Here is a 14422-nt window from a genome sequence, read left to right as displayed (position 1 = left end):
TCGTAAAGACCCGCAACTTGCCCTACTCCATCGAGGAGGTCAGGACCGCCACCAGGAACTGCCAGATCTGCGCAGAGTGCAAGCCGCATTTCTACCGGCCAGAGAAAGCGCACCTGATAAAGGCTTCCCGTCCCTTTGAGCGCCTCAGTATGGACTTCAAAGGCCCCCTCCCCTCCACCTACCGCAACACGTACTTCCTGAACGTGATTGACGAATACTTCCGGTTCCCATTCGCCATCCCCTGTCCCGACATGACCACGGCCACGGTCACTAGAGCCCTCGGCACCATCTTTACACTGTTTGGTTTTCCCGCCTACGTACATAGTGATAGGGGGTCCTCCTTCATGAGCGACGAACTGCGTCAATTCCTGCTCAGCAAGGGCATCGTCTCGAGCAGGACGACCAGTTACAACCCCCGGGGGAACGGTCAGGTAGAGAGGGCGAACGGAGCGGTCTGGAAGACCGTCCTACTGGCCCTGCGGTCCAGAAGTCTCCCAGTTTCCCGCTGGCAGGAAGTCCTCCCGGACGCCCTCCACTCCATCCGGTCGCTGCTGTGCACCACGACCAACCAAACACCTCACGAACGCCTCCTTGTCTTGCCTGGGACGTCCTCCTCCGGAACGGCACTTCCGCCCTGGCTGGCAGCTCCGGGACCCATCCTGCTCCGAAAGCATGTGCGGACGCACAAATCAGACCCGTTGGTCGAGAGGGTTCATCTCCTCCACGCGAATCCTCAATACGCCTACGTGGTGTACCCCGACGGCCGACAGGACACGGTCTCCCTGCGGGACCTGGCACCCGCCGGAGCCCTACACACACCCCCCAGCACCAGTGACCCCCTCTGGAGCCACACCCCACCCCCCCCAACACCAATCACCCACTCCCTCCCGCCGGCACACCCCACAGCCGCCACCTTCCAGGGTGGATCGGTCCTTCCCCCGGCCCCGAATAGGGGTATTGGAGCGGGACAAGGCATCGCGACGCTCCCAGAGACGACGGGGCCCAAACCTGCACCTGCATCACCACCGGGGCTAAGACGATCGGCGAGGATGACCATACGGCCCACTACCCCGCCGGGTTCCTTTTTAACAAGGGGTGAATGTGGTGGTATGTATTAGGGGTATTAAGGTACCCTGTGATGCCGAGAGGCTATTAGTGGATAGACACTGGATCCCGATTGGATCAGCCGCCTGCTGGCTCCACCCAGTAAGGCGGAGTATAAGAGCCCGGGTTCTCCCAGCAGCCGCATTCTGTAACTGGGCTGCTGGGGAACAAGTCTGCGTAATAAAGCCATCGTTCGACTCCTTCTCATCTCGTCTCTTGAGTGGTTGATTGTGCTTAAGTGGGGAAGGAGAGATATCTATTTCTGCAATCCCCAAGTCACTGTCAATTTGAAACCTACTCTGAGATGAAGTGTGAAAGGTTTGCATGATTACAACCAAAAATGTTTGCCTGAGCGGAGCCGCTTTGCTGTGACCTTCACAAGAGCAGTACCTGGCTGTCTAGCTCACTATTGAAACACCCTGATTGACACAAAGTTACTGGGCTGGATTCTCCAATCACCAACTCCGAAATAGCTTTCGGTGATCGGCCGGAGAATCCCCGTTTACGCCGGAATTGGGGACGGCGCTGCTTTTGCTGTGCTCCACCCCTTCAAAAATGGCTACTTGGGGAGTACGCTGCACACCGTATGGACAGCCTCAGGACGTCACCTGAGGCCTTCCCCCGATGCTCCGCCCCCGATGGGCCGAGTCCCGGAGGGCGTCACTTGCGGATGCTCACGCCGTTCGGGGACCATGTATGGCGGCTGCGGACGGAGTCCAGCACCGCCACAATCGTGGGTGGGGAGCCATTCCGCTGGCAGGGGGGGGGGGCTTTGGCGCGGTCTGGGGGGACTGGTTGGGGGGGGGTCCGGGGGTGGCGAGGCTGGTTACTAGGGGGCAGTTTTTGGCAGGCCGGGTCCCCACGCGTACGCATGCGCATCTACGGACCCAGCCATTCTCCGGCCATATCTGCAGGTAACGCTGGCTTCACGCTTCACGGCTGCTAGCCTCCCACAGGATGAAGGATCGGTGCGGGGCCGCCGCCGACATTCTGGTCGTAAGACCAGATGGATCCTGCAGACATAGCTGCAGGATCGGAGATTCCAGCCCACTATATTTGGGTCACTGTCAGTGTGGAGTCTGCACATTCTCTCCATATCTGCGTGGGTTTCCTCCGGGTGCTCCGGTTTCCTCCCACAAGTCCCGAAAGACGTGCTTGTTCGGTGAATTGGACATACTGAATTCTCCCTCTGTGTACCTTAACAGGCGCCAGAGTGTGGCGACTCGGGGATTTTCATAGTAACTTCATTGCAGTGTTAATGTAAACCTACATCTCACACTAAAAAGATTAAAAGAATAAAGATTATTATTTTTGTAGTAAATATGAAGTAAACTTGGCACAAATGTTAGGTTTTGATCATTTTAGCTGAGTACCATTTTAATGATGCACTAATTATTCACTTTTGACAATCAACCTCCCTGACACTAAAAATGATCAATTTCAAACGTGGGGTCTTATTTGATGAGGTTTTAATAGTTTTAGAGATTTAAGAATTAACATAATTTTTTTATTTTACCAATGTCTATTTTTTCTCTCTTTCTCAGTCTAATTTTTCTTTCCCTTTCTATACCTGGACATAGAATTCACCCAAACTTTAATTTTCACTCCACCTGTGGTTAATTTTTCACTCCTTTGATCTGATTAGTTAAGGAGATTGTAGGCGGGATTCTCCGTTCGCGGGACTAAGTCCCCACGCCGGCTGGAAAACCGGCGTGAACCACTCCGGCATCAACAGCCCCCAAAAGTGCGTAATTCTCCGCACTAGGAGGACACCGGAGGGGTTGGCACCGCGCCAGCCAGCGCCGAAGGGACTGTGTGAGTTAGCGCATGCGCTGAAGAGCCGGCGTGATGTCGCGCATGCGCGGAACCGCCAGCGTGGATCAGCGCATGCGCTGACCGGCCGGCATATTCTGCCGCATGCGCTGGGGGTTGTCTTCTCTGCACCGGCAATGGCGGAGCCCTACAGGGGCCGCGCAAAAGGAAGGAGTGCCCCCACGGCATAGGCCCGCCTGCAGATCGATGGGGCCCAATTGCGGGCCAGGCCACAGTGGGGGCCCCCCCCGGGTTTGGATCCCCCTGCGCCCCCCTGAGGACCGCACCAGCTGACGTACCTGCCAAGTCCCGCCATGTGGGACCATGTCTAATCCACGCCGGCGGGACTGGCCAGAAACCGACGGCCGCTCGGCCATCGGGGCCCGGAGAATTGCCGGGGGGGCCGCTACCAACGACCCCCGACCAGCATGGCGTGAACCCCGCCCCCGCCCGAAAATCGGCGCCGGATAATACGGCAGCCAGCGTCGGGGCGGCGGGGTGGGATTCGCGCCGCCCCCTGGAGATTCTCCGACCCGTCGGGGAGTCAGAGAATCTCGCTTATAATCTTTATTGTTGTCACCAGAAGGCTTACATTAACACTGCAATGAAAGCCCCTAGTCGTCACATTCCGGCACCTGTTTGAGTACACGGAGGGAGAATTCAGAATGTCCAAATCAACGAACAGCACGTCTTTTGGGACTTGTGGGAGGAAACCAGAGCATCTGGAGGAAACCCACGCACACACGGGGAGAACGTGCAGACTCCGCACAGACAGTGACCCAAGCCAGGAATTGAACCTGAGACCTTGGTGCTGTGAAGCAACAGTGCTAACCACTGTGCTACCGTGCCGCAACTACAAAGTTGCTTGCCCTGTTCACTCAGGCTTGGTGTTTCTCACTGTAACATTATCACCGCATATTTCCAGCAACTTGCAACACAACAAATGTAAAAATATAAATGTACAAGAGCATATCTAACAACACATTCCATTAGATGATCTACCAAATCAAATTATGGCACATTTTGCTTATTTCCCCAAAATAATACAAGTGTAGAAGTTCAGTGGTGCCATGCACATTTTCCAGGTGCAAAATAGGCATCCATGAACCCAAATAGCACAATGGAAGTGCCTGCTCACCACATTGATATACCGGTAGAATAGGAAACCTCCAATGCCCTTACCTGAAGCAGCTGTTAGGCCTTTTGCATATAAACATGTGGACCAAACCTAAGTTTGAATCTTCCTTTGTAAAATTGTATTTCTTAATTCATTCGTGGGATGTGGCGTTTGCTGGCTAGACCAACATTTATTGCCCTTGAGAAATTGGGGGTGGTCTGCTTTCTTGGTCTGCTGCAGTGCATGTGGTGTAGGTACACCCACAGTGCTGTTAGAGAGCAAGTTCCAGGGTTTTGACCCAGTGACAGTGAAGGAACAGCAATATATTTCCAAGTCAGGATGGTCAGTGATTTGGAGAGAATTTCCAGGTGGTGGTGTTCCCAGGTATCTGCTACCTTTGTCTTTCTGGATGGTACTGGTATTGGGTTTGGAAGCTGCTGCCTAAGGAGCCTTGGTGAGTTGCTGTAGTGCATCTTGTAATGGTACACACTGCTGCTACTGTGTATTAGTGGTGGAGGGAGTGAATGTTTGCAGAAGGGGTGTAAATCAAGTGGGCTGCTTTGTCCTCAATGGTGTCAAACGTCTTGAGTGTTGTTGGAGCTGCACTCATGCAGACAAGTGGGGAGTATTCAACTACACATGACTTGTGAGTTGTAGATGGTGGATAGGCTTTGGGGAGTCAGGGGAGTGAGTTATTGCAGAATTTCTAACCTCTGCCCTTCTCAGGTAGCCACAGTATTTGTATTGCTAGTCCAGTTTAGTTTCTGATCAACAGTAACCCCTCAGGATGCAGGGAGGCAGTGGCATAGTGGTAATAATACTGGACTAATAATTCAGAGGCTCAGGCGAATGCCCTGGAAGCATGTGTTCAAATCCCACCATGACAGCTGGTGGAGTTTTAAATGAATTAATAAATCTGGAATTGAAAGCTGGTCTTCGTGATGGTGACCATGGAACTACGAGTAATTGTTGTCAAAACCCATCTGATTCATTAATGTCCTTTACCTACATATGACTCTGGGTCCACAGCTATGTGGCTGGCTCTTAACTGCCCTCTGCCATGGCCTAGCATGCCATTAAGTTCAAAGGCAACTAGGAATAGTAAAAAGATGCTGGCCTTGTCAGCAACGGCCAAATCCCATTCAAAAAGAATAAAGGAAAAAGAAATGTCAGGCCAGCTCCGTTTAGGGAAACATGCCCTGTATGCGACCTGAATGGCTATCTTTAAAGAGATTGCTGAAGGCTGCCATAAAAAAATCTTTTTCACAAAAATACTTCACTGAATGTAGAGTTAGAAGGATCAGGAGTGCTATTCCTGACTCCACGTTTAGGCAAGAAGTCTGTTGCATGCTCCAAACCCTCCCAACTATTCCCCTCTCTTGCAGGAGCAACCTAGCAATGTAGTTGCCCAAAATTGAAATGCTCTTTGGCATCAAACTGCATGGGGACACCCTGCAGACATTTGCAGCATTCCAGCCTCACATAAATGAGGCCTGAGGCTTACCCATACTGATTCAAACCAATTTCTAGACCCAAAAGTGCAAGAGGACTGCCACATTTTATTTTGGTAATAAAATATATTAATCTTACAACCCTGTCCAACTTATACTTAATGCATATAGCTAGCAATGCTTCTCCTTTTTGAAATACAAGACTAAAATGACTGGATACTTCATTCTGAATTTGAACACATGATTGTAATTTATTAATTCATTCAGCCCCACAACAATGTTGTCCATTCTTACATATTCTTACGTGACCTAGCAGAATACTCTGTTGTATCACCTCACGAGGGCTGTGTAATTAACATTGGCCTTGCCAGTGGTATCCTAGAACCCAAAAATCTTCAGCTGCTTCATCAATAACCTTCCCTCCATCATAAGGTCAGAAATGGGGATATTCGTTCATGAATGCACCATTCGTAACTCCTCAGACATTCAGCTTCATGCCCATTCGCAGAAAGGCCTGGACAACATTCAGGCATGACAAACACCAGGCAAAGACCATCTCCAACAAGATACCTAACCCTCCCCCTCCCCATGACAATCAATGGCATTACCATCACTGAATCCATATAAATACTGTGACTACAAGAGCAGATCATAGGTTGGGAATTCTGCAGCGAATAACTCACCTCCTGACTCCCCAAAGACTGCCCACCATCTACAAGGAACAAGTCCTTGTGAATGTGGAATGCTCTCCACTTGCCTGGATGTGTGCAGCACCAACAACACTCAAGAAGCTCAAAACCGTCCAGGACAAAGCAACCTGCTTGATTTGCACCCAACCCACTACTTTCAACATTCCCTCCGTCCACTACTGCACACAGTGGCAGCAGTGTCCATCTACAAGGTGCACTGCAGCAACACACCAAATCTCCTTAAACATCTTCCAAATCCATGACCTGTACCCCCTAGAAGAACAAGGGCAGCAGATGCATGGGGACACCACCACCTGGAAGTTCCCTTCCAAGTCACTCACCATCCTGACTTTGAAATATATCCCTATTCCTTCGCTGACGCTGGGACAAAGTTTTGGAACTCCCTGATAGCACTGTGATTGTCACTGCAGTGATTCAAGAAGGCAGCTCAACACCACATTCTGAGGGTATTAGGGATGGACAATAAATGCTGATCTAACATCCTGGGATGCCCACATCCTGTGAAAGAATATTAAAAGGAACCGTCACATCATAAAAATTAGTTTTAAAAAGACAATTTTCTGGCCACAGGTGTGTCATACTTGTGGTTGATGCATTGTTCAGCAGGAGCATTACTTGCAGCCCATTTAATTTTAACTGTCTTTTACCATTTCTTTCTTGTCTTTCATTATATATATTTACTCTCCCTATCTTATCCCCCTTTCCTTACCTTTTCTCCCCTTTGCTTCCCCTTCCCCTCCCCTGTCACAGTTTACCCTCTGATGTTAGTTTCCCTGCTGTTTGGCCTTTCACACTTTTTGTTCTCTCTGGCATTAGCACGCTTTCCCTTGGTTTCTGTGGCTATTAGCACTCTGTTCCCTTGGTTTCTGTGGCTATGACTCATCCTTCATTCTCTCACTCCACAGTATAAATATTTCCCATTTTCTCTGTCTTTTAGCTTTGACAAACGGTCATCTGGACTCGAAACGTTAGCTCCTTTCTCTCCCTACAGATGCCAGACCTGCTGAGATGTTCCAGCATTTTCTCTTTTGGTTTCAGATTCCAGCATCCGTAGTAATTTGCTTTTAAACAAATTATCTGGTCATTTGTCACGTTGTTGCTTGTTGTAGCTTGCTGTGTGCAACTGGTGGATTTATCTCCTACATTACAACAGAGATTACACATCAAAGGACTTTATTGGTAAAGTGCTATTAAAGTGCTTTGAGATGTCTGCTGATCATGAAAGCCATTCTGGTCCTTTGCTTCTTATTGCTGAAACATATTACTTACCATAATCCCTGTGAGTAGACAAACTCCTTTCCCACAATATGTATTCGGTACCATATCACCATAGCCAATGGAGAGAAAGGTGATAGAAATAAGCCACATTGCTCCAAGAAAATTGCTTGTGACATCTTGGCTATCATGATATCTGTAAACCAATTAGAATATCATTACAAGATTATTCCTAAAGTAAGAAAATAGCACATTTCAGTTGTTACAATAATTGTTTTTGGACTGCATCTTCCCTGTTATTTGCAAAATACAGAAATCCTTTCTCTGTGCTCACATTTGTTAGAATATGCTTTGAACTGCAATGATGACTGTTATACTCAGGTTACAACACATTTGTCATTAGAGATATCTAGTAAAGAATCTGGGCTGGAATTGTACGTGGCAACAGTGTCCACCAGCTGGAAGGCTAGGGGCAACCCCATTTCAGCTGATCATGCCATGCCTGGATTTTACTATCTTCAGGCAATTAATTGTTTTCTTCCATTCCTATAAACGATGACATCCCACTGCCAATCTATTGGAGGGTCAACAGCACTTGGCCCAGTAGTGACACAGCAAGCAATGACCACTTCTGGTACTGTAGCAGGTGTGGATCAGCTATCATGGAGGAGGCCCCAGACGTACGATGAGTTTGTGGGGGTTTGTCCAGCCAGACAGGCAGGTCCTGATGAAGAAGAGGTAGAGAAATGTTTGGTCATGAAGACGGGGGAGGAGGCGGGTTCTTTCAGTTCGGCGTCACTTGCAGTAAGGGGGCCCCCTCCATGGGCCACAAGGTGTCCAATCAGATGGGCCCTCCTGCCAGCTCGTAAGGTGGCCATCAGGATATACCTGGAAGTCTTGTAATCTGATAAAATGCTCACCCGTCGCTAGCAAAATACTAGCTAAAACAGGAAGAGGTCTTTTAAGTGATCAATTGGCTTAGGGGCTGGGGGACCATCCACAACCTTCCTTGCCACTGATAAAATGCCAGAGATGGCAGGAAAGTGATGGGCCCCTGTCTTCCTACATGCTCCCTCCCATCCTGTAAAATCCCAGCCTTGATCCCTGATAATATGAACTCAGGCAAACCAAAACATGGATTTGGGAGTTAGTCAATTTACCCTGTAACACAGAACAGACCAAAATGACAGAACGGATACAGAATCTGAATCGAGACTAACTCAGAGGCTAAAGATATAGGATCATGAACAATAGAACACACCATTATAAATCTGAAACTTTTTGAGGGAAGGGTATAAAAGACTCATTAGCTCTCACTTTTATTAACTATTTGATTACTGAAAGTGCATTTCAAATCCATGATGAAATAAAAACAATGAAGGAAATAAAATTAACATTAAGACATCAGAATAAAACAGCAAACATTTAGGTGACTGAACCACCAGAGAATGTCACAAGCCTAATAGAGATGCCAGATAATAATAGGCTATTCGGAAACATAGCAAATGGGAACAAAAGCAGAAAATACTGGACAATCACAGCAGGTCTGGCAGCATCTGTGGAGAGAGAAGGGAGCTAATGTTTTGTGTCTGGATGACTCTTTGTCAAAGCTGGAGAGAACTGGAAACAAGGTCAGATTTATACTGTAGTGGGGGAGGCATGGAGCAGGGGGGCTGGATGGAGGGTCAGCGATAGGCGGGATTGACAAAGACAAAGGGAATGCAAATGGGTGTGATCAAGGCTAAGAATGGTGCTAATAGTGGCACATAAAGAGATTAGAGTGTGTGTATAACTGAATAAAGGTGAGCGGTGTGTCAAAGGGAAACAAGGAACAAATGGCCCAAGTGAGGTGGGGGAGGGGGAACAATTGTGAGGGAAAAACAGATCAATGGAAGAAATGAAAATAAATGGATGGAAATAAAAATGGGGTGAAGGTGGAGGAGAGAGTTCACAGTCTGAAGCTGTTGAACTCAATGGTAAGTCCGGAAGGCGGTAATGTGCCTTTGAATGCGGAGGCTGAAGCGGTGAAAAATGTGGACAAGGGGGACCCCACCCTGGTTCTGGGAGGGAGGGGGTGATGGCACAGTTGCGGTAGATGGGTCAGACACGGTTGAGAACCCTGTTGGCCACAGTGGGTAGGAAACCATGATTAAGGAAGAATGAAGACATGTCAGCAGCCCCGTTTTTGGAAAGTGGCATCATCGGAACAGGTGCGATGGAGGCGAAGGAACTGGGAGAATGTGATGGAGTCAAAGAACAAAGAAAAATTACAGCACAGGAACAGACCCTTCGGCCCTCCAAGCCTATTTTCGATAGATCCTCTATCTAAAACTGTCGTCTATTTTCTAAGGATCTGTATCCCTCTGCTCCCTGCCCATTCATGTATCTGTCTAGATACATCTTAAATGACGCTATCGTGCCCGCCTCTACCACATCCGCCGGCAATGCCTTCCGGGCACCCACCACCCTCTGCGTAAAGAACTTTCCCCGCATATCTCCCTTAAACTTTTCCCCTCACACCTTGAACTCGTGACCCCTAGTAATTGAGTCCCCCACTCTGGGAAAAAGCTTCTTGCTATCCACCCTGTCTATACCTCTCATGATTTTGTAGACCTCAATGAGGTCCCTCCTCAACCTCCGTCTTTCTAATGAAAATAACCTAATCTACTCAACCTCTCTTCATAGCTAGCACCCTCCATACGAGGCAACATCCTGATGAACCTCCTCTGCACCTTCTCCAAAGCATCCACATCCTTTTGGTAATGTGGCGACCAGAACTGTACGCAGTAGTCCAAATGTGGCCGAACCAAAGTCTTATACAACTGTAACATGACCTGCCAACTCTTGTACTCAATACCCCTTCCGATCAAGGAAAGCATGCTGTATGCCTTCTTGACCACTCTATCAACCTGCACAGCCACCTTCAGGGTACAATGGACCTGAACACCCAGATCTCTCTGTACATCAATTTTCCCCAGGGCTTTTCCATTTACCGTGTAGTTCGCTCTTGAATTGGATCTTCCAAAATGCATCACCTCGCATTTGCCCGGATTGAACTCCATCTGCCATTTCTCCGCCCAACTCTCCAATCTATCTATACTCTGCTGTATTCTCTGACAGTCCCCTTCACTATCTGCTACTCCACCAATCTTACTGTCATCTGCAAACTTGCTAATCAGATCACCTATACCTTCCTCCAGATCATTTATGTATATCACAAACAACAGTGGTCCCAGCACGGATCCCTGTGGAACACCACTGGTCACAGTTCTCCATTTTGAGAAACTCCCTTCCACTACTACACTCTGTCTCCTGTTGCCCAGCCAGTTCTTTATCCATCTAGCTAGTACACCCTGGACCCCATGAGACTTCACTTTCTCCATCAGCCTACCATGGGGAACCTTATCAAATGCCTTACTGAAGTCCATGTATATGACATCTACAGCCCTTCACTTCCTCAAATAATTATATTAAGTTGGTAAGACATGATCTTCCCTGCACAAAACCATGTTGCCTATCACTGATAAGCCCATGTTCTTCCAAATGGGAATAGATCCTATCCCTCAGTATCTTCTCCAGCAGCTTCCCTACCACTGACGTCAGGCTCACCGATCTATAATTACCTGGATTATCCCTGCTAGCCTTCTTAAACAAGGGAAAATTAGCAATTCTCCAGTCCTCTAGTACCTCACCCGTGTTCAAGGATGCTGCAAAGACATCTGTTAAGGCCCCAGCTATTTCCTCTCTCACTTCCCTCAGTAACCTGGGATAGATCCCATCCGGACCTGGGGACTTGTCCACCTTAATGCCTTTTAGAATACCCAACACATCCTCCCTCCTTATGCCGACTTGACCTAGAGTAATCAAACATCTATCCCTAACATCCGTCATGTCCCTCTCCTCGGTGAATACCAATGCAAAGTACTCGTTAAGAGTACTTACAAGATGTCGGGTGTGAAGAGCTGTAGTCGCGGTAGTTGTGGGAGTCAGTTTGTAATGGATACTAGCGGACAGTCTATAACCAGAAATTGAAATAGAAAGGTCAAGGAAGGGAAGGGGAGTGTCGGAAATGGACCACGGGAAGGTGCTAGAGGGGTGGAAATTGGAAGCAAAATTAATACATTTTTCCAGGTCCAGATGGGAACATGAAGCGGCACCAAAACAGTTGTCAACATACTGATAAAAGAGTTGTGGGATGGGGCCAGAGTAGGACTAGAACAAGGAATGTTCCACATACCCCATAAAGAGACCCATGGAGGTACCCAGAGCCACACCTTTGGTTTGGATGAAATGAGACATGTTAAAGGAGAAGTTGTTCAGTGAAAGGAAGTGTTCAGCCAGACGGAGGTGAGTGGTGGTGGATTGGTGGAATGGTGGTTTGACAAGGTGAATAGCAAATGGAAATACTTTTTTATATTTCTCATTACGACAAAAATATTCTCCTTGCCGGCTCGAAAGATTAGTAAAATGGATTTCTTGTTCACTAGATCTTAATTAGCAAAGTCTATTGCATTGTGTGAGTATTGATCGCAAGGACATTCTTACATCAGGTATCCACATGTCTCAAACTATAAATAGAAGTAATGTACATGGCTAAGAACAAAATTAATGCTTAAAACAAATGAACTAACTCATGCCAAACCTCAAAAATTATAGATTTTAGATTGAAATCAGCATTGGAATATGTACTGTCAAAGTATCATCACTGGATCTTGATGTAACTTTATGGCCTACAAGTTGTAAGACCCTCCAGGTAACATGATCCCATTGAAATAATGCAAATGAAGGAGAAGAGGAAAACTATCACTTGTTTAGCCAGGATAAACTTCACATTCCCCCATTATTTTCTGCAGGTGGAGATGGTTGATAGCTTTAAGTTCTTGGGGGTCACCATCACCACCAGTCTGTCCTGGTCCACTCACGTTGATGCAACAGTCAAAAAGCCCAACAAAGTCTCTACTTCCTACGGAAGCTAAAGAAATTCAGCATGTCTGCATCGACTCTCACAAATTTCTACAGATGTGCCATAGAGAGCATCCTATCCGACTGCATCACAGCTTGGTATGGCAACTGCTCGGCCCAAGATTGCAAGAAACTGCAGGGTGTGGTGAACTCAGCCCAACGCATCACACAGGCTTGGCATCCCCACATTGATTCTGTCTACACCTCCCACTGCCTCAGGAAGGCAGACAGCATTGTCAGAAACCCCTCGCGCCCAGGCTTTGTCCTCTTCCAGACCCTTCCGTCAGGCAGAAGATACAGAAGTCTGAAAACCCGCACATCCAGACATAGGAACAACTACTTCCCCACAGCTACTAGATTCCTCAACGACTCTCTCTCTGACTGATCTGTTCCCTGGAAGACATTATTCACGATGTGCTTTGCTGCTCTTGCTCATGTATTTGCTTTGCTTGGCCCTTGTTCCGCACTGTAACCAATTACTTATTTGTTGATGTACTTTGGTGATTATTCTTTTTGTCTACAGTGTACGTACTGTGTACGTTCCCTTGGCCGCAGAAAAATACTTTTCACTGTACATGTGACAATAAATCAATCAATGTTTAGCATTTCTAAACAATACGTATAAATTGTTGATAAAATGCGGCCTCAAGAAATATTTAGTAAAAGACTGTGGATCATAATGCAAGTAATTTCCCGAATTGGCCAATGATTTGATTTGAAATTACATTTTCCTTTAATGGTTCCTCCAAAGTTGAATTGTCCAAATCAAAGTCAAGGTAATTTAATTTTGCCGCAATGCTGTTTTGCAATCTAAATATTAAAATCCATTTATATTCATTCAAATAAGCACTGCAAGCTTTCTTAAGAAGCCTAAAGAGTATGGTCAATTCATATGAGTGAGATCAGTTATACTAATTAAGTGTAATCAGATTTAGAAATTGTGGGCGCGATCTAACAGAAGTTTCTAAGGCGGGTTTGGCTGGAAGTTTCTCCCCGGCTCTGTTGGTGAGTTCCCTATCTAACCACACTTAAGTCACTTTTTTGGGCCTGGGAAGTTTCTCGCCGGTCAAGTATATACAAGTGAAAAAGAAGGACTGTAGGAAAAGGGATAATCAGCCATGGATATTTAAGGAAATAAAGGAGGGTATCAAATTGAAAGAAGATGCAAAGTGGCAAAGATTAGTGGGAAACTAGAGGATCGGGAAATCTTTAAAAGTCAACAGAAAGCCATGAAAAAAGCTATAAAGAAAAGTAAGATATAAAGTAAACTAGCTCAGGATATAAAAACAGACAGCAAAAGTTTCTACAAATATATAAAATGAAAAAGAGTGGCTAAGGTCAACAGATGAGAAGGGGGATTTAATAATGGGAAATGAGGAAATGGTATTTTGTATCGGTCTTCACAATGGAAGAGACAAATAACATGCCAATAATTGATGGCAAGGAGGCTATGGCAGGTGAGGACCTAGAAACGATCATTATCACTAAGGAGGTAGTGATGGGCAAGCTAATGGGGCTTCTCCTGGCCCTGATGGAATGCATCCCAGTGTACTAAAAGAGAAGGCGGGGGAAATAGCAAATGCTCTTGTGGCAATTTACCAAAATTCAGTGGGCTATGGGGTGGTTCTGGTAGATTGGAAAACAGCAAATGTGACTCCACTGTTTAAAAAACAAGGTAGGCAAAAATGCAGGTCACTATAGGCCGGTTAGCTTAACCTTTGTGGTGGGGAAATGTTTCAATCTATCATCAAGTAAGAAAGAGCGAGACATTGGGATAGAAATTGTCCCATTGGATAGATGCTGCATTGGTTCATGAAAGGCAGGTCATGTTTAACTAATTTACTGGAATTCTTTGAGGACATTGAGCACGGTGGACAACAGGTGGATGTGGTTTATCTGGATTTCCAGAAGGCATTCGACAAGGCGACGCACAAAAGACTGCTGCATAAGATAAAGGTGCATTTCATTCTGGGTAATGTATTGGTTAACTGACAAAAAGCAAAGAGTGGGACAAATGGGTGTTTGTCTGGTTGGCGATCAGTGACTAGTGG

At 46.8% G+C, this 14422-nt stretch overlaps 1 protein-coding gene across 3 annotated transcripts in view; it reads right to left on the bottom strand.

The window, feature by feature from the left end:
- Positions 1-14422, bottom strand: part of LOC140429452 (small conductance calcium-activated potassium channel protein 2) — a 241788-nt gene that overhangs the window by 55033 nt on the left and 172333 nt on the right. For all 3 annotated transcript variants that reach the window (XM_072516467.1, XM_072516468.1, XM_072516469.1), the window contains one exon: positions 7464-7605. In XM_072516467.1, coding sequence (XP_072372568.1) covers positions 7464-7605 — 142 coding nt within the window. The remainder of the gene's footprint in view (positions 1-7463; positions 7606-14422) is intronic.

The sequence above is a fragment of the Scyliorhinus torazame genome, chromosome 9 (assembly GCF_047496885.1).
Source record: "Scyliorhinus torazame isolate Kashiwa2021f chromosome 9, sScyTor2.1, whole genome shotgun sequence".
In the NCBI taxonomy this organism is placed as follows: domain Eukaryota; kingdom Metazoa; phylum Chordata; class Chondrichthyes; order Carcharhiniformes; family Scyliorhinidae; genus Scyliorhinus; species Scyliorhinus torazame.
This window is presented reverse-complemented; position numbering and strand designations above follow the sequence as displayed.